Genomic DNA, 26,253 nt, shown 5'->3' on the forward strand with positions numbered 1-26,253 from the left:
GTGGCTGTGTGCCAATAAAACTTTATTTATAAAAACTAGAGGGAGGGTGGTAGTAGAAAGGTCTGAATTTGGCCTGTCAGCTGTAGTTTCCCAACTCCTGCTATAGGACCTTGAGTGGAGATACCAAACACACCAAGATTCATAAATGATCTTCAAACTCATTTTAAGTCTTAGTTCCCATCTTTTCCATATATATAAGTTTCTAAGAGTGGCAAGCAGTTAAATTGATGTATGTTTTATCTTCCAAAGTGAGGCCCAGATGAAAATCTAGAATATAAATGATCCACAAACCAAACCCTCAGCTCTCCTTGCCTAGCATGTCAATCACTTTGCATTTGGTCTCATTCCAGGACCAGGAAGATATATCAAAAGCACACAAAGTAGAAAGGGCACATTACTGGAGCCTCATGAACTCACTGCAATGCTTGATTCTTGTTTACTCTGAAGCAGCATTTCAATGAAAATAAGTGTGTGTGTGGGCACACACACGTGCGTTTGTCTATTTTTTATTATCTGGACCTTTAGGGTTAATAGCAAAAACAATAAACATCAATTTTAGGTCTCCCAAGTGAAAGTCTTATCAAATGTCAAATAGCCTTTCTGGCTTATCTCCCAATCCACTATCCTCAGGTCTTCATCAAGTTCACACCAATTAAAAATGATTTGGCTTTTAAGCAATGCTGTCTTTTGGCAGTCATCTTAATTTCTCTAGTGCATATACTGTATGATATAATATATTCTCTCTTGTTGAAGGCAGGAGATCCTATTTCAAAAGAAAAATATCTATTAGAGCAAATGGCCAAGTGAATAATAATTGTTTTTCATACGAAACTTTCCCCCACATCCCTAGATCTCCCAACTCTGTGTTTACTATCTTGAGCTTTCTGGCCACAAGTGGGAAGAAGCAAGGTCAGTTAGAGGGCAGGCAACTGAGCTAGGACGTCTCAGTGTAAGGCTTAGGAGTCTCGGTTTGACTAGTACTTGCTGAGCTAGAATCCTTAAAGTGGGACCTTTAAAATGGAGTCAGTAGGTTTTTTTTTTTTAAACATCATTTTGATGTACAAATGTTTCAGTGAAAAGCTCCTACTATTGAAGTTTAATTTGGGTACTTTTAAAGTTCTTTTTGTTAGCACTGTTGGGGGATGAATGCAGAATGACTGGATAAGTGAGTTCTTTCAGAGAAGGGCTCGAACTTCAGAGAAGACCGATAGCATTTCTGCATGTAGTCTTCCCATCTCCAGGAAATTAAAAAAGAAACCTGGCAAATAGATGATTTATGCTTCTGTCTGGTCTTCAATTTGCAAGCTTAATTGTTTATTTCATGAACAAAAAGCTTATCCTTTCATTGGAGTTATTACCATAGTCCCTTTTATGAAACAGAAAACAGTGATAATCAAATTCACTTGTAAAATCCCAACGTGGTTTAGTTTATATGTGGCTATTATGAAGTCAGAAGCACAGACCAAAATAATAAGAACAATCACTTTATTAATATAGTGCTAAACAGAAACCATTCACTCTTGGTTAATTAATCTCGTGTCACTGCAGATCTTAGCCAGAGTTTGGCTCCAGTTTTAGGTACACATGGTCTATAACTAAGTTGTTTTTTGTTTTCTTTTAAGTAGGCTCCATGCCCAATGTGGGGCTTGAACTCACAACCCCGAGATCAAGAGTCACGTGCTCTCCTGACTGAGCCAGCCAGCCTCCCCTAAGATTTTTAGCTTTATCTTTTCTACTCTTATTTTCCTCTCCTTTCTCATATACATGTTTGTTCATTTAAAAAATCATTGGGATTATTCAAAAGAATAACTTTATAGGGGTGTTATTGTAATGCTCTTACCAGCCTCACCTCAGTCTCTAGTTTTAAAACGCAAACTAAAACTTGCAGGTAATCACATGAGAAATACTTAGGGGCACCTGGGTGGCTCAGTTAAGCGTCAGCCTTTGGCTCAGGTCACAATCCCAGAACCCAGGATCGAGCCCCATATTGGGCTCTCCACTCAGTGGGGGGTCTGCTTCTCCCTCTGAACATCCTCCCTCTTGTGCTGCTCGCTCTCTCTCTCAAATAAATAAATAAAATCTTTAAAAAAACTTTTTTAAATTTTATTTTGTTATGTTAGTCACCATACATCAGTAATTTTTGATGTAGTGATCCACGATTCATTGTTTTCATATAACACCCAGGGCTCCAAATTCTTAATTTTGATTTAGTTTTCGATCTTATTAAATTTCAGCTAGATGTCAGATAGGTTTTGTGGATTTCTTTGCCCTCTTTTTTTTGGTGTATGCTTGGGTATGAGAGTGGTGGCAGGATCTCAGGGTGAGGAGAGAGGAGGGAATGAACTGAATAGTGGAGGGGAAATGATAAAAGGCTTTAAGATGCACCTAGGAGGTTAGTGGGCGCCCTGTCAAGTGCCTCCTTCCTAGTTACTGCAATCGTGCATTGACTGTGAGCTATTTTACCACTTTGCCCACAGAAATGCAGATTAATTGTATCTAGTGGAATGCAATTGCTGTCCTGTGGACAGACCCATTTTACATCTACTTGTAAATCCATTCCAGCATCTTATTTGCCTAAGTATGTATGGTTCTTTGAAATTTCCTTTGAATTGGTCGGAACATCTTCCTGATACTCTCATTAATTAATGAGGTAGACAAAATCTTGGACAGATGTTCATTTTAGAAATGCAGGAGAATCATGGCTTTTCCCCTTCTAAAATTTTATCATTCAACTAGTGGCCACAGAAGGATCTGGAAAATAGTATATTAGAAAAATAAAAATACTGTATAAGTAATTCTACCCCACATTAACCAGAGAGTCTTTTACATAAATATATCATTTGGGGGCAAAAAAATCACCATACTTTATTGGTAATGATGCTGTTTTTCTACATTGACTCCTCTATTTTGAATGCAATCTTCTTTTCTCTGTTCTTTTTCTTTAGTTTTGAAAAGTTGGTTCTCCTCCTGGTTCTGAGGAACCTTGAAACATTAATGGAGTAAAATCTTTAGGAGAAGGTGGTTTCCTAAACCAAAGCTAGGCATTTTGGCATCTGAACTGAAGAGGCATTTAGAAACCTGAGCAAAAGAAATTGCTGTTGGGTGGGACAGAAACTTGGAAAATGGAACAGGAGACACCTTCTTTCATCTGTCTCAATTTTACATGAGATCAAAGACCTCATGTAAACTTTAGTTATTTAGTGTCTCACAATAAAGTAAAAGATTTTTTCAAAACCCTCCAAAATAAGTCAATAAACAAAAACCCTTGGAACACTACAAAGGAAGGGCGACTCTTTAATTGAATCACTTTAGGGATTTTAGAATTAATTGTAAAACCCTTAACACCAAGACAACCTTTAAATGATTCTCTAAAAATATAGCTAGGGCACTAAAGGTTTGGGAGAACACTTACCCAAAATGGGCCTCTCCATTCACTCAGAACCACACCTAAATCATTCCAAATAAATAACAATCTAACTTATTGTGAAAAATCTTTAGTCAAGGATACTTGACCTGAATATGGAATTATGAAAATATTTCTCAACTGCTGTTGTTCACTTACAACTCTCTGGAACTGCAAGTAATTCATGCTAGTTACGCAACTCATATTAAAGTCTCCAAGCACAATTTTTCAAAGGTGTCGGGGACATCACTCCACAAAACATCTGATAGCACCACTTTTTTTTTTTTCATTGGTTCCTCCAATCCTTAAGTATCACACGTGGGTTGTGAGAGTCTTTCATCAATGTAAAGTGATTCAGTAGTATAACCAAGCATAGACCAATTCCAGAAATTAAAATAACACAATGAGGATTTTGAATCAACCACCAATATATCTATTTGAGAAAAAAATTCAGTCACCGCCCCGTCTGATGCTGCTGACCAGTAACAAAGAAAGAAAGAAAGAAATATGAAGGAAGGACACAATTCCAAACAGACTAAGGCAGTACTGGGAGAGCTATATATAGTGGCCTTTTCCAAGAAGCAGACTTCATTTTCTCATGATAATGATGCCCTTTTGAGTTCTTTGAGAGGCAGCTGGCCTCTGCAAAAATGCCTCTATGACTTTCTTGCAGAAACGCTCCGTGCTAGAAGTGGGAGAAGAAAGCCTGGCCGCATTAAAGGGCGCATTCTCCTTTCAAAGAGACTTTATACTAGAAGGAAATGCTGCGGGGTATCAGAGTTCTCTGAGTTCCAATGAGTCAGAGATTAAGGGGCTCTGTCAAGGCCCACAGCCTCATACTTGAGGACTCTGTTACACTCATCTTGCAGTTCTGACCTATCTTTCTCGATACGGTTCCCGACAAAGTAGGAGAAAGAGTCTTACTAAAAGGAAGGATCTTGTGGACTGTCTAGGAGTTTGTTCTTCTTTAATCGTAAGAGAAAAGCCAGCAGAAAGACAGGTAATAATCAGATTCTGAGGATCCTGGCCCTATAGTGTCTGTTCTTCCCAACAAATACACCCTCAACTATCTTGTTCCCAGTGGCATCCAACACAGCTGACCATGCCTTTTTTCTTGAATTATTTTATCCTTTTGACTTACACGACAGCAAACTCTTGGCTTTCTTTTCTTTTCTGGTCGATTCCTTCTCTGTCTCCTTTTCTAGGTCTTTCTTCTTTCCTTGAACTCTAAACGTTGCAGTGCCTTGGAGCTCTGTTTGGTGCTATCTTCTGATGTGTTCAGTGATTCTTGGTTTCATACACCACCAATGTGTGGGCAACTTCGAAGTATGTAATCTCTAGTCTGGACCTTTTTTTTCCCTGAGCTTTATACCCAACTCTTTTTTTTTTTTTTTTTGTAAGTTTTGGGCTTGGGAGCCATTTTACTCTTTGAAAGGAATAAACATTAATTTAACATAATTTATTTATCAAAAACTTATCCAGTGCTTATGTGCCAGGCACTACTTTAAGTGCTTTATAAATAAAAGCTGTTAAATCCTAATGACAACCAGATAAGAACTATTATTACCCCCATTTAATAATTAATGTATGGATGAGGAAATTGAAGTCTTTCACACAGCTGGTAGGTTTCATGCTCTTAACCACTGTACATCGCTCTCTCTCCTGACTGACCACTTTTACTTTGATATTTCAAAGGCATCTCCAGGGCACCTGGGTGGCTCAATCGGTTAAGCGTCTGCCTTTGGCTCAGGTCATGACCCCAGGGTCCTGGGATCAAGTCCTGTATCAGGCTCCTTGCTCAGTGGGGAGCCTGCTTCTCCCTCTGCCTGCCACTCCCCCTGCTTGTGCTTTCTCTCTCTCTCTCTAATAAATAAATAAAATCTTTAAAAAAACAAAAAACAAAACAAAACAAAAAAACAAAGGCATCTCCAACCAGAAATGCCCAAAATGGAACTCTTGATTTCCCTCCTCAGTGTCTTATTCCTCTTCCAGTCTTCTCCATCACAACAAATGATTCTACTGGCCATCCAATTGCTAGAGTACACATTTAGGAGTTATTCTTGACCCCTCATTTTTCCCAACTCCTTGCTTCCAAATGGTTCCCCAATTCTATCAGTCCTCCCTCAAAAATGTATCTGAAATTTATTTACTTTTCTCCATCTCCACTACCACCACCTTGATATAACAACAACAATAATAATAGCTAATGTTTACTGATGTGCCTTAAGCCCTTTCTACGTATTAACTCATTACGTAACTCCTAACATTGTTAGGAGATGGATGCTGTCAGAAATGTTGTGAAATGTGTAAAAGAGATCCTTTCAACGGAATGCTGACATTGCCTAGTAGACTTTTGGGGTGGGAGGTTGTCTAATTCTACGGAGGTGTGAGTCTTTGTTTGTCTTTGGCTAGACAGAAGTTTCCTTGTAGAGGGCTGTGATGACACAAATGTTTCCAGTCCATAGTGATGGAAATTTTTTTTCTGTTCATGTCAATGCAAAGGATTTTTGTCTGGTAGAAAATACATACTCTTCTAAATCCAATTCTAATCTGAACAAGTTTTCACATCTCACTTGTTCCCTTAATGATTTAGGAGTTAAATAAAAATGTTGACATGTGCTCATTTTATATTTACATGGATCACGATTTTACCTTTTTGAAAATTATGTTTTAACAGTACTATTTTCGTCCCAATTTTTAGATGATAAAATCGGGGCACAGAGATTTCTAATGCCATACTGTTAAAAAAAAAAAATGGCAGAATCATGATTCAAACCATGGCAGTCAACTCCAGAATCCATGCTCTTTACCACGTCACCATACTGGCTGTCAGACGGCCACTGAAGCTACTACCTCTCTGCCGGACCACCCCAACAGCCATCGGTCTGTTTTCTTTCTCTCTTAGACCTTACCAAGCCATTCTTCTTGCTGTAGCCAGAGGGGATCTTAAAATGTAAAGCTTTTAACTGTTTCTCAGTATACCCAGAAGCAAAGCCAAACTACTTACAAAGGTTACATTATACCCTTCTCCTTCTTCATTTCCTGTTCTTCTCCCCCTGGTCACTAGGCTCCAGCCACACTAGTCTTCCTCTTCTTACTTAAATGTGTGTAATTCTTTCCCGCCTCAAGAGTTTGGCAGGTGGGTCACTCCCTGGATGACTCTCCTTTCTCTCATCTTGGAATAACTCCCACTCATCCTCCAGGCCTCAGTTGACAAGTTTCTTCTCAGAGAAGACTTCCTGAAACCCCCCAGGCTTGCTGGGGCTCCTGTTAGACTCTCTTAGAGTCCCTCTTCATTTACTCATAGCGGTTGTCAGCCTCTGAAAATCAAGTGTGAATCTTGATTTGGTATAGTAAGGGAGATATCTCCCTTACTATACCAAACCTCTATGAAGGCAGAACTTCACATAATAGATACTCAATAAATATACACTTTTAAATGAGTAGATACATAGAATGGTAGAAGTTGGTACTGAGTTTGTTCTTGGGTCCAAAGATAGAAAGCAAGCTAAAGAGGCAATAGTCTTGAACTCAAAGAAATTGAATCACACCTCTCTGTTCTAGGTATTGGCCTGAGCAACCAAAAAATTTTCCTGTTGTAGAAGTTTCTTTTGGTCTTTTAAAAAAAGTTATTGTGCCCCCAAAATTCAGTAGTGGGCTTCTCCATTTTATCTTTCTTATAGCTGTACTCAGGTAGTATGTGCTGGTCTCATTTTGTCTTGATGGGATATTAGGTTATCATGTAGCTTGAGGCAAGTTTAAATTCTGTGTCTATCACACTTCAATTTAATCTCAATAAAAATGCTCTTTTATAGAAGAAAAGGATTTGGGGGCAGCTGTGAGCCAGAGGCTGCCTTCAGTGATTTATACATAACTCTGATCTCACATTGTCTTATCATATAAGCAGCTACCCCAGCGAAGGCTCTGCGGCATCTTGGAGTTGTTCCTACATTAGGGGAACCCAAGGAGAGCTCCTCTTTTTCGTCTACTCTTTAAAACTCAATATGCACAGAAAAAGGAAAAGATAGGCCACTAACTGTATGTAGCAGATACGAATGGAGCCAAATTAACTCTCTTCGCAAATAAAAAATGAGGCTGTGAGAGTTGTTTTAGACCATCTTCCTCTCCTATTGCTTTTCAGACCTATGCACACAGAACATAATTTACAAGTTGGATTTTTCCTTGAGGCTAGTCTGATTATTTAAAAAGCCACATCCCAGGGACTCACATGCCATTATAGCTTACAATGCTATTAGTGCATTTGTAGTTCTCAACTTAATACCTGAATGGAGTTTTTAATGCATATCATTTTCCCTGATTTTGATAAAAATCTAAAATATTGTAAACTCAGAATACTTTCCATGAACCGTTTTTTTTTTTTTCTTCCCATGGAGTGAAATTGGTTTATTTTGCAATTTTGTAAAGGTTTCTTTCCTTTAATTCAACAAGCTTGGCAAAGCTTTCCAATGAAAAATCAGTTCATTAAAAATGACCTTAATGGACTTAACATATATTGGTGGCGACAGGGTCCATACTTTATTTTGGCACACACGGATCCCATTAATTTGTCTTTGTCATTCTCTGGGGCTCAGCTGAGCAATAGTTCAGATTTAGCTTTCTCAAAGTAGCTACAGAATGAGCAATAAGTGGAGATGTTGGGAGGGGCTGACAAATTTAGAACTTCTTGGTTTGCAATAAAGGCTTTTCTAATGACTACATAAAAATGGCTCTGTCTGCTCTGTTGAGTTTGTTACTGATTTTTCTGTCTCGGTGTGCGTTGGGAGGAATCTATGGGGATCAACTGTATTTAACCCAGAGTTGAGAGAGGATGCTTTTCTACCCCAACATTTTCTAAACTTTCCTTATTAATTTTTGCAATTCCCTATAGGTCCCTTTTTATTCAAATAAAGGTAACTAAGCTTCATCCTTTAGAATAAGCTGTGGGCTCCGTTCAAAGTGTGATGCTTACAAGTGAATCTGGAAAAGGCTCTGAAGTACAGAAGAGAGGCAAGGTGGTGGTGTTAGTCCGGGCACCACTGGCTGAATTTGGGTTGAATTGTACTTTTCTCTCACATACCAGTAGATACAACATCTGCCTCAATTTCTCCACATGTATATAAGTGATTATTATCATATGTTTTTATTCCCTTAATGTTTCTCTAGGAAGATGCACGATGCTGGAAAAGGTCCAATCATCACCCCAGTTAACATGTATAGAGACCTTCCCGCATACCGGGTACTTTATAGGTACGAACTTAATCTTTGTAATAACCCTATGTTGTAGGTACTGTTGTTATGCTCATTTCGCAAATGAGGAAACTGCAGCCAAAAGGTTAAGTGACTTGCCCAGGGTCTCCTGTTGCTCGTGGTGGATCCAAGATGAACACCAGGCTAATCTGTCACTAGAGCCCACATTTCACCACAGCTGGTGCAGGCTGCTGCCCTGCATGGAAGTCTGATCAATAACTAAACTGCTTTTTACTTTGATCCCAGCAGGGCTGTGTCCTTGTCTGAGCACACAAACACAGACTTACCCCTCACCAACGCACGTAGTTGGCAGCATGGTGTATCGAAAAAAAATTTATATTTTAGGAAATTACCTATGGTTTCTGCAGCCTGTTCTCAACATATAGGTAAGGATCGCTGAAGTACATATACGGATACAAAATACCTGGTCATTGGCTATGTGAAACATCCAATAATCCTTCCTCAAGTACTGGTTTTGGAGTGAAAGATTCAAATAAGTTCTATCACAATCTGCTGAACATCAGTTCATATCAACATCCCCCAAATTCTTTCCATGTATATTGCATTCTTCTCTCATTTATGCTCAAATTTGTGAATTACCACGTCCTAGCTTAACTATGCTAATATTTTAATTCAGAGGAACGTATGGTGGTGGAGAGAATTTGGGAATTCAGTAAATAATTCTCCTATACTTCTTTTAAATCCATAACACTATCACGCTGTGCATACCGAAACATCAAATTGCATTTTTAAAATACAGCTAGCTCATTTGTTCAGTCTGTGGATAAATGACCAATATTCAGCACTTTGGACACAATCCTATCATTCCCGTGATAATGCACTCAAGGTTCCCTGAAGGCAAGGACTACTGGGTTTATTTTTACGGTATTTGCAACTGACACAAAGCTTGGCACAGAGCACGTGACTTATGAGCAAATTTAGCTTCTTTCATTAGGAGATGTGAACAATTTAGCAGGTCTATGGACTTTCCACAGTCATCTAACATACATAATCAGTCAGAGAACTTTTATTAAGCATGCTGTTGCAGAGGATATGATGGAAGAGAATGATTTGGGTAGATGGGAAGGAAGACAGGAAGGAGTTGAAAGTGAGCGAGGTCATGACTATTGTGAGGGAAGGGCTGATTCAGTCTGGCCAGTATAGGGCTTTAGCTCTGCGATGTGCCAATTCTCAAAACTGAATGCTTTTGGGTTTTTTTCATCCTGTAATTCTAACGCTCAACCCCATTCTGCTTGAACATTCCTTATGTCGGTTTAATGATCTATAGATAGTATTTAAACTGCTTGATCTTAGATGAGATGACTTTTGATTCTTAAGAAATAGATGTATATATGAGATATTCCTTTTATTTTCTGTGGCCTGAGATTCATGAAGAGAAAATAATTCAGGCACCTTGTATTGAGGATATAAACAGCAAAAGTATCTGGATCCATTACTAATGTTTGATTCCTTGAATATTCTTTGGGGGAAAATATAAAAACACATGTCACACAATTAACATTTCTAGCCACTTTTTAAAAAAAAATATGAATTCACATTCTTAACCGGTGAGTTAAGCCATCCACATTCTCAGACAACTTTACTGGATATAAATATGGACTAATGTAAACATGTGCTTAAATATTATATATTTAAATACTATTTCCAACAAGGTAAACAAGGCATTTAATGACTCCAGGATCACCATGGTGACTCTTATTGGCTTTTCTTTCTGTATCTAATTCCTTGTGGGTTCTGTTCACACAGATGCATGACAGGAATTTCCCTTCACTTCTTATTGAATCAGCCCCATCACTAAGCTGATGCCATCTGGCATCCAGATATTACCGCTGCCTTTGGCCTCCTTGTTTTCCTTTTTCTTCTTCTTTTTTTTAAAAATGGTTTACACCGAGGTTATTTATGGCAATACATTTAAGGCCTGACTATTGTGTTGAAGCACAAAAATGTTTTCTTAACCATGCAATAAAGCTGTTAACTGAAAATCCGATGAGATAACCCAAGATTTTTTAAGGGCAAGATCAAGGCATAGAGGACCACCCAATCCTGCTCTTGAGAGGATGGCACTGTGAAGGCTCTGCACCCAGGACGTGCCAATGTCTGCAGGAGGGTTGGCTGGTTAAAATGGTGGTGTTGGTCACCTAGTGTCCAAAGTAATCACCCGCTTCCTGTTGCTTGCTCAGAGCCATCCAAGCAGAACTCCTGGCAACTGAAATAAATCCGGGAGGAAATTGGCTTCCTTAGGTACCCAATTAGTCCTCCCTCCCTCTTTCTGGAATGACTTGATTCAGAGGGCAGAAAGTCTAAAAAGAGAAAGGCAGAGCATCTGGAGCATCTAGGTCATAGCTTTTTCTTATGCCTCCCTTAACAGATGACACCTTCCAGAGCACTGAGTGGCCTGTTAGTGGCCTGAAGGAGTTAAGGAAGTGAACAATTGCCTTCCTATTCCAAGTTGGATCAGGTTCGTTAGAAGGGCAGCTGATTAACTTCCTGTACAGCAAAGCAGATGCGCTGCCTTCCACGTCCTACAGGACACCACAGAATCATTTTTGTTCAAGAAATGAAGCTGTCAAAGCGGCTGCTGTGTGTACTTGGCCTCAGATGCTTGTCATGTTTCTGCATATAACTCCACAAAGTGAGTTAGATATAGGAGACGGGAAATCAAGTCAGTAATGTATTTAGCTTCTACCTGATTAATGAAGACAATTATACTACCACATTGTAGTTCTGATCCCTCAGCAAGTAAGAGTGAGATTCCGAGGGCTTAAAAAACACCTAGAAATCTATTCCCCATATATTTGTCAGTGGAAACAACCAGCTGGACTCAATGTGACATTTAAATCCTAGACAAATCAAGAAACAGACTCTTAATTATAGAGAACAAACTGCTGGTTACCAGTGGGGAGGTGGGTGGGAGGAATGGGTGAAATAGGTGATGTGGATGAAGGTGATGAGCACCGGGTGATGCATGGAAGTGCTGAATCGCTATGTTGTATACCTGAAACTAACATAACACTGTAAAAAATAAAAGAAAATGATAAAAGAAAAATAATAACTTATGAAATCTAAAAAAAATAAGTGATGAATCCTAAATGATACTTTCATAGCTGGAGGCAAATTTAAAAAGATGTACTTCACATAACAGCAAAAGAGAATTCCCTCATTCCATCTGCCCCTTTCTAGTGCTGGAATGGCATAGCTCTTAGCCTCACAAGAATGCAACTCAAACCAGAATCTTATTATTTTTAGAAGTCCGTCTCTAACCATAATTCCTTCTGTGTTAATTGAGTAGCATGGATTTCTATGGACTCCTTAGGAAGCATCCTCAGAGACAAGTTCACCTTACTGTATTTATTTATAAGATTGTCTGTGCTTCATCAGCTTTCCTGGCTAAAGCCCCACATGACTTAGTCTTGGTTCAGGGCTGGATCTTGTTCACACTGTCCTGTTCAATGAGGAGAGACAAAAATACCTTGCTTAAATATTCTTGCTGCGGGTTGTCAGAAAAATCTGATGAAAACATGATCTCACTGATATGAGGAATTCTTAATCTCAGGAAACAAACTGAGGGTTGCTGGAGTGGTGGGGGGTGGGAGGGATGGGGTGGCTGGGTGATGGACATTGGGGAGGGTATGTGCTATGGTGAGTGCTGTGAATTGTGTAAGACTGTTGAATCACAGACCTGTACCTCTGAAAAAAAAAATACATTGTATGTTAAAAAAAAAAAAAAAAAAAAAGAAGAAGAGAGTAGGAGGGGAAGAATGAAGGGGGGGTAATCGGAGGGGGAGACGAACCATGAGAGACTATGGACTCTGAGAAACAAACTGAGGGTTCTAGAGGGGAGGGGGGTGGGGGGAGGGGTTAGCCTGGTGATGGGTATTGAGGAGGGCACATTCTGCATGGAGCACTGGGTGTTATGCACAAACAATGAGTCACGGAACACTACATCAAAAACTAATGATGTAATGTATGGTGATTAACATAACATAAAAAAACAAAAAAACCAAAAAACCAAACATGTGCCTGGATCAAGACAAACCACGGCCACTAGTGAAAAATCAATTTAGAGGTTATGACTCTCCCAAGAAGGTTAGGAAATACTTTTTTAATATTATGAAAAGATATTCACCACAATATTCCCACCTTTGCACCATATGAATCAAATACATCATAAATAAACCCGTCTGTTGCTAGAAAAAAAAAATAGTCAACGTCTAAAAGTATTTCTGAACAAAGCTGCAGCTTTATACAATGAATTCAATATATTAAGGGCATTACCATAACGTGACCTAATCGCGATACTTATTTCAGGTATTCTTTTTAATAGGTTTTATTTATATTTATTTATGTATATATATATTTATTTTGATTTTAAAAAGATTTTATTTATTATTTAAAGATATTTATTAGAGAGAGAGTGAGAGAGAGAGAGAGAGCGCGGACAAGCAGGGGGGAGGGGCAGAGGGAGAGGGAGAAGACAGACTCCCCAGTGAGCAGGGAGCTCAATGCGGAACTCGATCCCAGGACCCTGGGATCATGACCTGAGCCGAAGTCAGCGGCTTAACCAAGCCACTCATGCACCCTATTTCAGGTATTCTATGTGGCTGATATCTGCATGTGTATCTTCTGCATGGCATTTGGCTCAGTGGAACAACCATACCGGTACACACTTCTGTTCTATAAAGTTTTAGTTATTTCTTGGAAGTTCAGTGTTTACTTTTTATTTTTTTTATTTTTTATTTTTTATTTTTTTTATTTTATTTATTTGAGAGAGAGAGTGAGAAAGAGAAAGAGCACAAGGGGGGGAGCGGGAGAGGGAGAAGCAGACTCCCTGTTGAGCAGGGAGCCCGATGCGGGACTCGATCCCGGGACTCCAGGATCATGACCCGAGCCGAAGGCAGTCGCTTAACCAACTGAGCCACCCAGGCGCCCCAGTGTTTACTTTTTAATCAGAGTTTTTTTTCTAAACATACCTTAGAGTGGTTACTTTCCAACATATCTGGCCAGAGTGCTAATCAATTATTATTATTTTTTTCATTTTGGCGTTATCACAAGCCATCTAATATTCAATGACAGTATCTCCATATGCTAAAGATTTTAAGCTACTGGTTTTCCTATATTGTTTAATGAGACAGGCTGGTGATAGTATTTTTGTTTTACATCAGGAGAAATAAATGATATTTACTGTTTTTATTGCAGAAGTCTGTTAGCTGGAGCCAAAGTGAGAGATAATAGTTCTAGACCATGACTCGTGCTTCTCCGAGCAGCTCAGAAGTGACGGCCACAGTTTCTAAACATTACTATTTAATTTAAGCAATGTGAGTCTCTTTGGTGGGGGGGAAGGAAGGACTTGCTGACAGTATATCATTTTTTCATTATACTTTGGAGAGTAATTATAGGTTGCCGCATACATTTAGAAACTAGTCTATGTGGTTTAAAAAAGAAAGAATTAAGACCATGCAAAATTATGTTTTTTAAATTCAAAATCAGTAAAAAAATAATGTGACATGTAGGACCTTTCCTAGGGTTCAGTGCGCTAAACATGTAAAGTGCATTAAGATGTGGAAACCATATACCTTTCATTACATTATTCTACAGCTGTCACTTATTTCATTTTGGTATAAAAGTAATTATTGTGCTGAGGGTATTAGTATACATTTCCTTTACCTGGCACCAGCGCTCCAATTACAATCTACTTCAATTCAGATTAATCATGCCAAGATGGCAATTCCATTATACCAAGAGTAAAATTTAATAATCTAATATATGGCTATAGTTTCAATGGTGAAAACTATGTGGTTAGCTACTTGAGGGATTTTATTAAGATTAAAGTTAAACATAATGCATCTTAATCAGACCTTTAGTGGAAAACGCTCGTTACAAAACATGGTTGACAAGGGTCTATGTAATCTTTCTGCAGGGGCATTAAACTCCACTTAATACTTTCATTTGAGAGGTATCTAATAACGAGAAAGATGTTAAGTTATTGATGTAAGATGTTTTGATTTAATTTCAACTTTATTCTATGATTTAGCATCGGTTATAATGTGATACTGTATATAGGATTATGCTTTAGACCAAATGACAAAATATTGTGTACAGGAGAGCAGAGTTTATTTAAGTAGAATAATACATGTCTGGTTTTAAATGTATCTAACCTAAGAATACGTATAAGGAACAACTAGCTCCAATTACACGGCATCTTTCTGTGCCTTAAATGGGACCTTAGTGGATAAAGAGCTAATCCCCCTCCAAAATAAACTGCTTACTTCCTTTCTAGCAGCAAGGAGGCCAGTCCAGCCAGGTACTAGCAGGAGAGAAACAAAAAGCTTTAAGCCTTCATATATTCATGTAAAGGTTGCACTGTGATCTTTAAACACTGACTTTCCTCCAAAGTTCTGTGGTGGTTAATGGCTTTTTTTTTTTTAAGTCATTTTTTCAAAAAGTAGAAAAAGGTGCTGTGGTAACTTCATAGTACAAAAATAATGTAGGTTTTGCTTATTGTCCTTTTAAGCCAGAAATGCATTGCCTAACGTGAAACCAAGTGACTGAAAAACAAATTGCATTTCTTTACAAATGAACTTTGGTCATAGCAATCTGGATTTTGAAATTCTTTTTCAATCTTTTGCTGTTGAAGGTGTGATTCGGGGACACAATTTGTGGTCTGGCACACCATATCAGATTTAGATCCAAACAGGATGGATCTGAGAAAATTCTAAGTTGCTTTTGAATATATAGATTACACTGTTAATTTATATCTCTGATGAAATTTAAACTACGGGTTGAATCTGGAAACCATTTCATACCTTACATGCTATACTCTGAGCTCCTGGAGGGTGAGTAACATGTCTTATGCACCAATGCAGAGCACAGAGCCTAGGGCTTATATTAAATAAATTAATCCAGAAAATCTTCACTCTGAGAAACTGCTTTGATCATAAATGAAACTGATCATTAAAGTGCTTTCCCTTATTTTTAAAAATGATGCAACAGATATACGTATCTAGCACAATTGATATATAGTTACTAATCAATCAATCAATCAATCAATGTTTGTCTTTCTTCCTTGTTTCCTCTTTTGAAGCATCTGAAAAATCCATGCCTGCTAGTCTTGCAAATTTCATGGCCTTGATAAAACTGAGCAGGTAAGGGACCGTGATCAAGTGGGGCAAAGATTGGTGTCCATTTGATCTCAATCGCAGCAAGAAAGGGAGAAGAAAAGCTAATATACTTCCTTTGCCCGCAGATACATTTTATCTACGCTTTACTTTTTGTGAGTGGCTATACTGCAAAGCTGGGATATAAGGAATGTGAAAAGTTGCCCAGACTTTCACATCAAATCTATGTTACATCATCAGAGGGAGCCTGGGCCTTCTCACCTTTCGCCTCTTAGAAAAGAGGAGGTCAGATTTTGGAGAAGAGGGGGAGACGCTCCCCCTTCATTTTCTTACTTCAAAACTGAAAAGTATTTAGAGAGCAAAAAATGCAATCACGCGTTTTGAGAAACACTAAGGAACTGATAAATCTCCAATGTGAGAGCCCCAAAGGCTCATTTTGACCCTTGGCAAGAGGATTACACCTGATTCAAAACCCAGGGAAGCCACATTCAGTGAGACACTACGTTCTTAAAACCAGTCAGTTTCAAAAGCAAAACATCTTGTGGTTTTAAAACTTACGAGGGCTCACACATGAAAAAGTGCTCAACATCACTCGGCATCAGGGAAATCCAAATTAAAACCTCAATGAGATACCACCTCACACCAGTCAGAATGGCTAAAATTAACAAGTCAGGAAACGACAGATGTTGGCGGGGATGCGGAGAAAGGGGAACCCTCCTACACTGTTGGTGGGAAGGCAAGCTGGTGCAACCACTCTGGAAAACAGTATGGATGTTCCTCAAAAAGTTGAAAGTAGAGCTACCATACGATCCAGCAATTGCACTACTGGGTATTTACCCCAAAGATACAAATGTAGGGATCCGAAGGGGTATGTGCACCCCGATGTTTATAGTAGGATTGTCCACAATAGCCAAACTGTGGAAAGAGCCAAGATGTCCATTGACAGATGAATGGATAAAGAAGATGTGGTATGTATATACAATGGAATATTATGCAGCCATCAAAAGGAATGAGATCTTGCCATTTGCAATGACATGGATGGAACTGGAGGGTGTTATGCTGAGTGAAATAAGTCAATCAGAGAAAGGCATGTATCATATGACCTCACTGATATGAGGAATTCTTCATCTCAGGAAACAAACTGAGGGTTGTTGGAGTGGGGGGTGGGGTGGGAGGGATGGGGTGGCTAGGTGATAGACATTGGGGAGGGTATGTGCTATGGTGAGCACTGTGAATTGTGCAAGACGGTTGAATCACAGATCTGTACCTCTGAAACAAATAATGCAATATATGTTAAGAAAAAAAAAAAAGAAGAAGATGATAGCGGTGTGGGGGAAGGATGAAGGGGGGGAAATCGGAGGGGGAGATGAACCATGAGAGATGATGGACTCTGAAAAACAAACTGAGGGTTCTAGAGGGGAGGGGGGTGGGAGGATGGGTTAGCCTGGTGATGGATATTAAAGAGGGCACGTTCTGCATGGAGCACTGGGTGTTATGCACAAACAATGAATCATGGAACACTACATCAAAAACTAATGATGTAATGTATGGTGATTAACATAACAATAAAAAATTAAAAAAATAAATAAAACTTACGAGGGCTCTTCTGACACAGCGGCTCCTTCTTCTAGCTCTTGAGCTTGTTTGTACCATGGAAGCTTGGCCTCTACTGGAAGCTTCTCTGAGAATTAAGTGCATGCATATAAAAGAGAAGAGGTTAGAACCAATTTGGAATTTTAGGGAAATTCTTTAATCTCCTCACCAGTTCCTGATTTTGCACTACCTAGAAACCATGTTGATAACCACAAATGATAAGTTTTTAGGTAAATTTCTCTTTCTGATGATGGTTATATCAAGAAAAAAGAATATTTTAAAATGTTTAGTAATACCAGTCTACTAGATTTTATGTTTCCCTTTTATTACGTGGAAGAGCAAAGGAGAATTTTTTTATTATGAAAGTCGTAACTAGGAACACTGGCTTGACATGTATATGAAGAGTCATCAAAGTATCTCCTCACTATTTCCTGTTAAAAAGATAGAACAATATTTATCTTTTAAGACAAACATGAAGTGCAATAAATTATACTGTAATCCTTTAATAAATTCTGACATGTTTTTCTTTATTCCTTTGGGTGAAGTGTGATCTACGCCATATTGTCACAAACAAACAAAACTGCCACTCTGAAATTCACAAAACACTGCTTTAGATTTCTGACTCATCCCGCGCCACCCCAGGGCTCATGGACAGTTGGAATATGAGCAATCGAGGGCCCATAACCCATAATTTGACTGCGTCACCTATTTATCTAGCTTTTGGCCACACAATTCAGGACAAGCTTCCTAACTGCTTCCTGGAAAAAAAAAAAAAACTGTGAAGGAGAAAAAGAAAGACAGAGGTTCTAACTGCCCCTACAGAAGTAAGTGCCAAGATTCCCATTTTGACACATTTATTAGGGTCATTTATAGGCATATTTGCCTTTATAGTATGAGCCAGTGAAGCTCTATCACCATTTTATGACATCTAATTGTAAAGATGAAAGAAATATGTCTCTATATGCATACACCATAGAATTATATGGCATTTTAATGATGTTTAGAGAGCCAGACTCACTACTTAGTTGTGAAAATCCAGATTTTATTCTTGATAGTTAACCACAAACTGCTTTTCTTTCTCCGAAGTGGCTTGGTAAAGACAGAGCTAATAAATAATTGACTATTTTAAGTTAGGGGCATCACTCCTTTTCTTTTAGTCAGAAAACAAAGCGAGTGAGAAACATAATACTGCTAAGGCCAGAAGGATCTGCTAACACTTAAACATGGTGATCATGGTACCCACACAAACATCATTTTACAGCTAGCCCACGTCTCCCGACTGAGTGACTCAGTCAGCCTCGCCATATCTGACAGGGTGAGCCATTTCTGTTTCAGCGAGGAAGCGTTCAGCTGGTACTATTAGGCCTGCGATACTTTATTGTCTATTTGAAGCGGATCCTGTCAGAGGTACTGGTGGCCTCTTCCTCCCGCATCTGAGGATGCTGATGATAGTCAGGAGTTGAAGATCGCATGTGTGGAGAACTGACTATATTCCAGGCAGTGAGCTGAGCACCCTGTCTGCACTATTTCTCATGTAATACTCACGTGATCTCTGAGGTAGTTACTATTATTAGCCCCATTTTACAGATGAGGACACTGAGTCTCAGAGAGAGAGAGAGAGAGAGAGAGAGAGAGAGAGAGACGCATTTATTACAATGTATCAGGGTTTTGGGTATTTTTGTTTTTATTTCCATTATATCATTTAGATTTCATGACACCATTCACTCCCACCAAGGGCAACCTATAGTAAATAAAGAGCTACACTGTGGCTGATTTTCTGAGAAATGTAATGGTTAGAGAAATAAATTAAGAAGCAAAGGGAAGGGAGGAAATCCAAAGGGGGAAAAATCAGAGAGGGAGATGAACCATGAGAGACTGTGGACCCCGAGAAACAATTGGGGGGTTTCGGTGGGGGAGGGTGAGAGGAGGGGGTAACAGGGTGATGGGTATTGAAGAGGGCATGTGCTGTGATGAGCACTGGGTATTATACTTAACTAATGAATCACTGAACACTGTATCAGGGACTAACTATGTACTATACAGTGGCTAACTGAACATAATTAAAAAAAGAAGCAAAAGGGAATCATATTTAATATTGATAATAGGATAGCTTATAATAAGGAGTTCTCTACTTCTGATTGGTTTGTGACTTTGGCATTTTCTAGTTCCTTGACATGGATGATAGCAATATCATTGGATGATGCCCCTAATTGCAATATCAGCAAAGAAGTCCAGTTAGCATGCATGCCAATCTGAGAGACCCTGTATAATTATAATAAATCTTCCTCACTCAGTAGAAATTTTCTAAAATTCGCTTTTTATAAATTATTTGCAGTATCTGTTAAATTCTGATTTATTTCAGATTTCCATTTCAAATTATGATTCTGGAATCTAGTCTTGTATTAATGTTTTAATTATCAATATAAGAAGCAACGCCTTTCTGTTTCAGCAATTTGAAGTATGAAGCCTCCTAATGTACTTGATGCTTCCCAAAGTAGACACTCTTGGATTCACTGCATTATTTTTAACAGCAAGAAATGTGACTAGTAAATCACACACGTATTTCTCCAACATCTCTATAATATCTCCTTTTAAGCAGATGTAGCTGATACTTTTCAGCAACAGTCTTCAAACAGCTTTACGATCCAGGAGAGAATTATGTAAATATGTAGTACTTAAAAACAATTTGCAAGCAAAAGGAGTGGAAAGATTTTTAGAAAGAGTTAAGTCTGCTTAGTAGAGTCTAAGCTACACAAAAGAGTTACTAAGAACACTCGGGATATTTAAAAATATCCCACGGAGTTTCAAACAGTCCCCGAAGACACATAACAATGAAAAGACTGGTAACAGAGCACCTGTTGAGTTACCTTTGGGTTTATAGCAGGGAGTGGGTATGACACATTCCTCTTTTATGTGGGGCTTCGTTTTGGGGCTACAACCTCCTGTGTGCATTCCACGATGGTCGATGCAGAGGACCACCCGATACCTGAGGCCCTGGCCACATGTCACGGTGCACTGGAAGGAGAATGCAAGAGAGAGGAGACTCATAGCAAAGCCTTGTTTACTTTGCCTCATTTCTCACCTGAGACTCTTTAAAGGGCTGCCTTTAGATAAGGACTCCCGGTGGATTTGTACCATTTCTTACCATTCATGGAGTCTTTGTTCTATTTGGCTATTTAGGGTGAAGCTGGCTGAAAATTAAATCACTTTCAGTTTCTCAGATTTAGATTAGTTAGGCAACATTCCTTAAGCACCCACTGCGTGCCAAGTCCCAAACCAAGCAGCGAAAAGGAGAAAAGAAACTGTAGAGTGTGCTCATTTTTGATCACTAACACTGCATTTTAATTGTATTTAGTCACTTTGCTAGCTCCCATATAGACATTAACACTTTGCAAACTGCCATCATAGTAAATTTATATTGCAGCATGGCTGATCCAATTGATTATACTGACATGGTCAAAAATGTTTCAGGGAGTTGATTCAACGGCCAGATGTAGACGGCACCTCCAGTGCTTCTAGACGCCAGGGAGCAAGTCTAGATGGAGAGAAACGTCACAGCTCTGATCCTGCTGCCCCAAAGCCACATAGTGAAGTGAGAAGTCTTTTGTCGTCTCTGTGGCTCGGGGCACAGTGGCTTACCTCCTCATCTTTCTATCTCTTTTGCCATTTCAAACCTTCTGCAGTAGCAGCCAGGAAACCCCAAGTAACATATTCTTTAAGCTGCTGCAACAGTTTTCCTAACGTTCTAGAATGTTCTGCTTTTAATTATCCTACTTCATCCTCATTCTAATTATTTCGCCATTTCCATTTCATTTTTTTTTTTCCAATGAATAATACAGATAGTTTTAATTGGAATCTACTCAAACCCTTTTTGGATGTAGACAAAGTATAAGAAATAAAAAATAAAACCAAACCGTGGTCTACTGAGCTCTATCATCAGAGCAGCTTCTGGACATTCAGAATCAGTCATTTGGCCTCAATGACTCCTGACAGACACTTGCCTCTCTTTGCCACTTGAGGGAATGTTATGAGTGATAGAGGCTTCTTGAAGTAACTTGAAGTTAATGCATATTTACTCATTTACTTTTGGCTATGCTGGATTTGGGGCGTGCCTACATCAGGAGCTAACCCGGTACACCTCAAGAGAAGTGGAGAGCTGCACAGGGTAGCCGGTGGGGTCATGACGATGAGAGGGAAGAGTGGACTTACTCTCCTAATGAACAAAGAAAGAGGGCACAGTTACCGGAGACCACTCCTGTGCCAGCCATTTAGGACAGTCAAAAATGTTGCAGGGCTGCACGATGGGCATCTTAGGGGTGTACATGCATTTCCACTCTTCCACTGAGGTGACATGCCCCTGGATGTCCTCCTCCACACAGGAAACTGCCCGGCTCTGGATGCCCCCCCCACACGAGGAGGAGCACGCGGTCCACGGGGTGGCCTCCCACCTACAGAAGCAAGGGGAGTCATCAGGGCGGACATGCACATTGCCAAACCTCCTCAGTGACCTTTCCGACCAACCCCATTCCCAGTGCCTATTGTGGCAATCGGGTTCTGCGAGGCTACAGTCAAGAGATCCGAAAGCCGTCTAGTGCCTAAAATCTGCTGAGTGAGAGTGAAAGATTCAATGTTGGCAAAAGTGCTCTGGAAACCTTGAAGCTCTCAGCAAATGTAAGAAATTACTGTTTGGAGAGCTGTCCTCAGGGCTATCCGTGCTGTCTGTAACCTACTCCAAAGAGGGCTAGTCAGTCCCTCTCCCTATAGTTTGAATATATATTCTGTGTATAATATTTATATTATTTCATACTTTGTAAATATATATCCTGTATCTATGTTATATATATATTTACTAAATCCCATTAAATATCTTTGTCAAGATTAAAACTGATTACTCACTTAACACTAATAGTTTGCACCTGAGCCGATACTTTCTATTTTCAATGCAATACTTTATCACTTAGCTTCTGGATACTTTTACATGAGAAGCTCATGAATGATCAAGGTAAACCAAACATTCATTCCCTCTCCCCTGTTTCTACAATCATCAGCTTTGGGACTACATGGGTGCAGCACAATTCTGATGTTCAAACTAGGCCATCATTACACTAAGGAGCAAAAGTAATAATGTGAGGCATTATCTTCTCATTCCCTAACTGATGAGGGATACTGGCAGTCAGCTTTCCCCTGATAAAGAACTATTGGAATTGTGAAGAAAGTTTGGTTTGGGTTGGAAGGCCAATGGCATTGGAATCTAAAGATACAGTTCCGTAAGGGAGAAAATTATAATATTATCAATAACATTTAAGAGAATTCCATTGGGTTTTTTAGATCTCTACACAGCTCTGAAGCATTTGGGACCAGATGCAGAGAGATATCTTTGCCTGATTCTTTTCTCTCCTCCTGCAGATTTAGAGAATGTAGAATTTTTAAAAATAGAAATATTGGGACTGAGCTTGTCTTTCTTGCATATATTCTGCTTGTGGATGAGGAATGCAAAGGAACTTTAAGATTTCTCTTAGAATTAGGAGAGAGATAATTTTAATGAGAGAGAAACTAAATGTCACCAAGTTGATCTACTTGAAAAGTTAAATGTAAATATATTGCACGGGCATATCGTGGAGACATCAATTATCCCATAAGTAGGATTTCATGTATATTGGGAACCTGACTTCTCTTCTGCATGAGCCTGGATACTGTGTTTCCCAGTTAACAGAGGATTTTCCTCCACATTTTCTCTGCACTGTTTGAGTCTAGGCAACAACTGTTCTCTCTACTACCAACAGCTTAAACATGCTGCCAAGTACAATATTTTCCTATGCATATTTCCCCAGGAGAGACAAAAGAAAATGCTATTGGGGGAAACTGAGGCCCTCTGTTTAGCCCTTAGGAGACTTGCTGAGCCCTTTCAAGAGAACGAAGCAGCTCTGTAGAGGGCCTCTCTTCCAAAAGGTAAGACCAATTCTCATTTATCTCCATGTAAATACCTGGAGAGCTTCCCTCTGGATATGGATAATGGGTCTGATTCCCAATGAAATCGGGCTGAATATATAAGTACACATTCATGTTAGATTTGATCTGACAGTGAAGTGGGACTATGTTTTTGAATGTACATTTAATCTCTTAGAACATTAAGATGCCATAAAAAGAGCACACTTCCTAATTGGTACTCTAACGTATCTAAACTTGACCCTTCCAAAGACAGAGTGATTAATTTCTGTCTCAACATTTGGACCTGACCCATAGCGTAATTTCACAAACAGTAATAAGTATCCTTTTCAGTGTCAGTGATCATGGAAAGACAAATGATGCTAATATTATTCTAAGAATTTTTAGTATGGATCCATCTTACCACTATAGTTCTATATGTGAAAAATTATTGTGTGAATCCTGACATAATAATAGGGTTATGTGGAATTTCAAGGCAAAACATGTCTGAGTGCTTCAAAGAAAGTATAATAAAAGCTGAGAGAAGGCATCAGTTAGAATATCTTAAAACAAGGACCAGGTAAGTGCTTGGTGCGGGGCGGGGGGGAGCGGGGAAAAAAGCACATATCCAAGATTCCTCTCCTGGAAGAATAAAAAATGAGTTCATATATCACATATTTTAACTCCAATGGCCTTTAATTTTTTAAACATGTAGTGTGTTTAGTTTAAGAAATTCTCAAAATTAAGAGTGATGTGGAAAATTTGTATATTTTAATTATGAATTAATAAGACTCCATTCTTCTATTATGTTCACGTATGTGTTCCAAAGACTGAAAGCAAGAAAAAAAATCTAAAAATTCATTAACTGGGCTTTGTATCTACACTGGTGGTCTAAAACCTGTTTAAATAATCAATACGAAAAGCCTTCTGCCTTGATCAGAAGGTAGCTGCCCTTTGAGAATCATTTTTGAGCCTCAGTTCTTAACTTTGGGTCATTTTAGAGACTCCAGTCTTCTTGTAAAAACATATTTGCAGAAATTCTTCCATTTACTAAGATTTTACCAATTAAGCAGAATATCTAACTTTAGAATTAGCTCAGTAACAGAAGTGCAAGGAGTATGAAATACAGTCTGTTTATTTGCGATTGCCCTTTTCCATTGTGATGCATGGACAGGCCAATGTGTACATTGGATAACATTAAGGATAACATTAAGGAGGCTCATTTCAATCTATCATTGAGAATACTGGGCTTTTGGCATTTGGGGGAAATCAGATGTATAAGAAATGAAGTTTAACCTAAGACAGGCATTAGTCATACCAGAGAAATATAAATAAGAGAGATCATAGATATGAAAGAAACTTAGGAGTGGTATTACAAGAAAAACATAAACTTGACGTTGCTCACACTGACACCCAACTTTGCTTTTATTGTAAAATACATGGCCTTCCCACAAACAGATACGTGTGTCCTGTGGATAGTTATTCTACAGATACGGAAACTGAAATCAAATGAAATCTTGGTTCAGTTAGATTAGCCTTGTTATATTTTCATTCCATTTCTTTTTTCAAGAAGCATTTACTATAGACGTTTGGTTCTGGATCAAGCCAGCAAAATGATCTATCAGTAGCATCCTAAAGTCATTTATCATCTTTATCAATATAGTCATAGAAAAGTGGGAGGGAGCTGATTAATAAGGTAACCCCTTAGTGGAAGAACTTAAAAAATACCCCCAAACAGCTGTATGGAGTATAAATCCAATGCCCCTCTCTACATGCTCCCATTAGGATGGTGAAACTTGAGTTCTCTACCAGTCACTGGAAGTATTTAAGTAGAGGCTGGATGACAGCTTGTGCTGGTGTACATGTATTAATCTATTAGCAATAATCGTGCCTCGGATAAACCTCATTGGCTACGATACTGCCACTGTGCAAAGCTGTACATGTATTAATCAAAATATCTGTGTGTATACCGATGTGGGAATACATATGCACTAAATACACATATATGTATATTTGTGTAAACACATACGTGTATAAATGTAGGGTGTAAAGGTGTGATTGCTCGGAAGGAGGACAGGGAAGCATTTCTGGGGAGCTGAACTCAATGACCTCAAGGGCCCCTGTTTGGATTCCACTTCATGAAGCTTTTGGAGATTTTCAATCAAACTTTGTTTTATTTTGCAGTTCAGAATAAAATTATTTTCTAGACTTTGTTCAGTTTGAGATTCAGAAAACTACCATGGGTTATTTGTACTATTTGCGATCTGATGGAAACTCTGGGTTCCAGATAGCAGCTGATGCCCTAGAGTCCAAGTGAGCAAAGAGGACTCCCATCCTAGAGTCCAAGTGAGCAAAGGCGTCTCCTAGCACAGGGTTTCCGTCAAGCCCGATTCTAATTTCTGCTGCCTGGGGAGCTGTTTCCAGTGTGGCAGACCATACACTCAGGAGCTAGCATATTTTTCAGCCTCTCCAGTTTTCGTATGAATATATCGATAAAGAGAACAAGTTCCCTTAACAGTTCCTCACTTTCATTTTTTTTTCTAGTTAAAAAAAAAAAAAAGACTGTCCTTTAAAAAAGCAACACAGCACATGGAATTGGATGTTTTGGGAAAAAAAAATGTCCCCCAAATGTTCTGAACAATAAGGATGGGAAAACATTGCCTTTTGGTCCACAATTATAATTTCTTTGGAACACAAAGAGGATCTTTAAAGCCCCTCTGCAGAGTAGTACGACATCTGGAATCCCACATTTGCGGTACTGTGATAATACTTCAGGCTGTGTTTGCTTAAGAGTTAGCAACAGGGCTTTAATGCCTAGGGTCCTACTGCAGAGAAACAGAAGAGGACAAAGGGAGTGAAACAAAGACACAACATAACCCATACACTGTATCTAATCAGAGTCAATGACTGTGTCCGCTTCAATGTCATAAGATCCTATCTTAAAACGGT

General features: G+C 38.9%; 1 protein-coding gene and 1 pseudogene across 1 annotated transcript in view; both read right to left on the reverse strand.

Annotated features, from left to right (window-relative positions):
• ADAMTSL1 (ADAMTS like 1) overlaps positions 1–26,253 on the reverse strand; it is a 396,511-nt gene that overhangs the window by 188,141 nt on the left and 182,117 nt on the right. Inside the window, exons 11-13 of the mRNA XM_034987936.1 lie at positions 21,623–21,827; positions 20,247–20,394; positions 17,383–17,467 (exon numbers count right to left, since the gene is read on the reverse strand). Of these exons, the coding sequence (XP_034843827.1) occupies positions 17,383–17,467; positions 20,247–20,394; positions 21,623–21,827 (438 nt within the window). The remainder of the gene's footprint in view (positions 1–17,382; positions 17,468–20,246; positions 20,395–21,622; positions 21,828–26,253) is intronic.
• On the reverse strand, positions 25,007–25,240 carry LOC117999091 (annotated as a pseudogene).

This window comes from Mirounga leonina, unplaced genomic scaffold, assembly GCF_011800145.1.
Source record: "Mirounga leonina isolate KUSES-001 unplaced genomic scaffold, KU_Mleo_1.0 Mir_447, whole genome shotgun sequence".
Classification (NCBI taxonomy): domain Eukaryota; kingdom Metazoa; phylum Chordata; class Mammalia; order Carnivora; family Phocidae; genus Mirounga; species Mirounga leonina.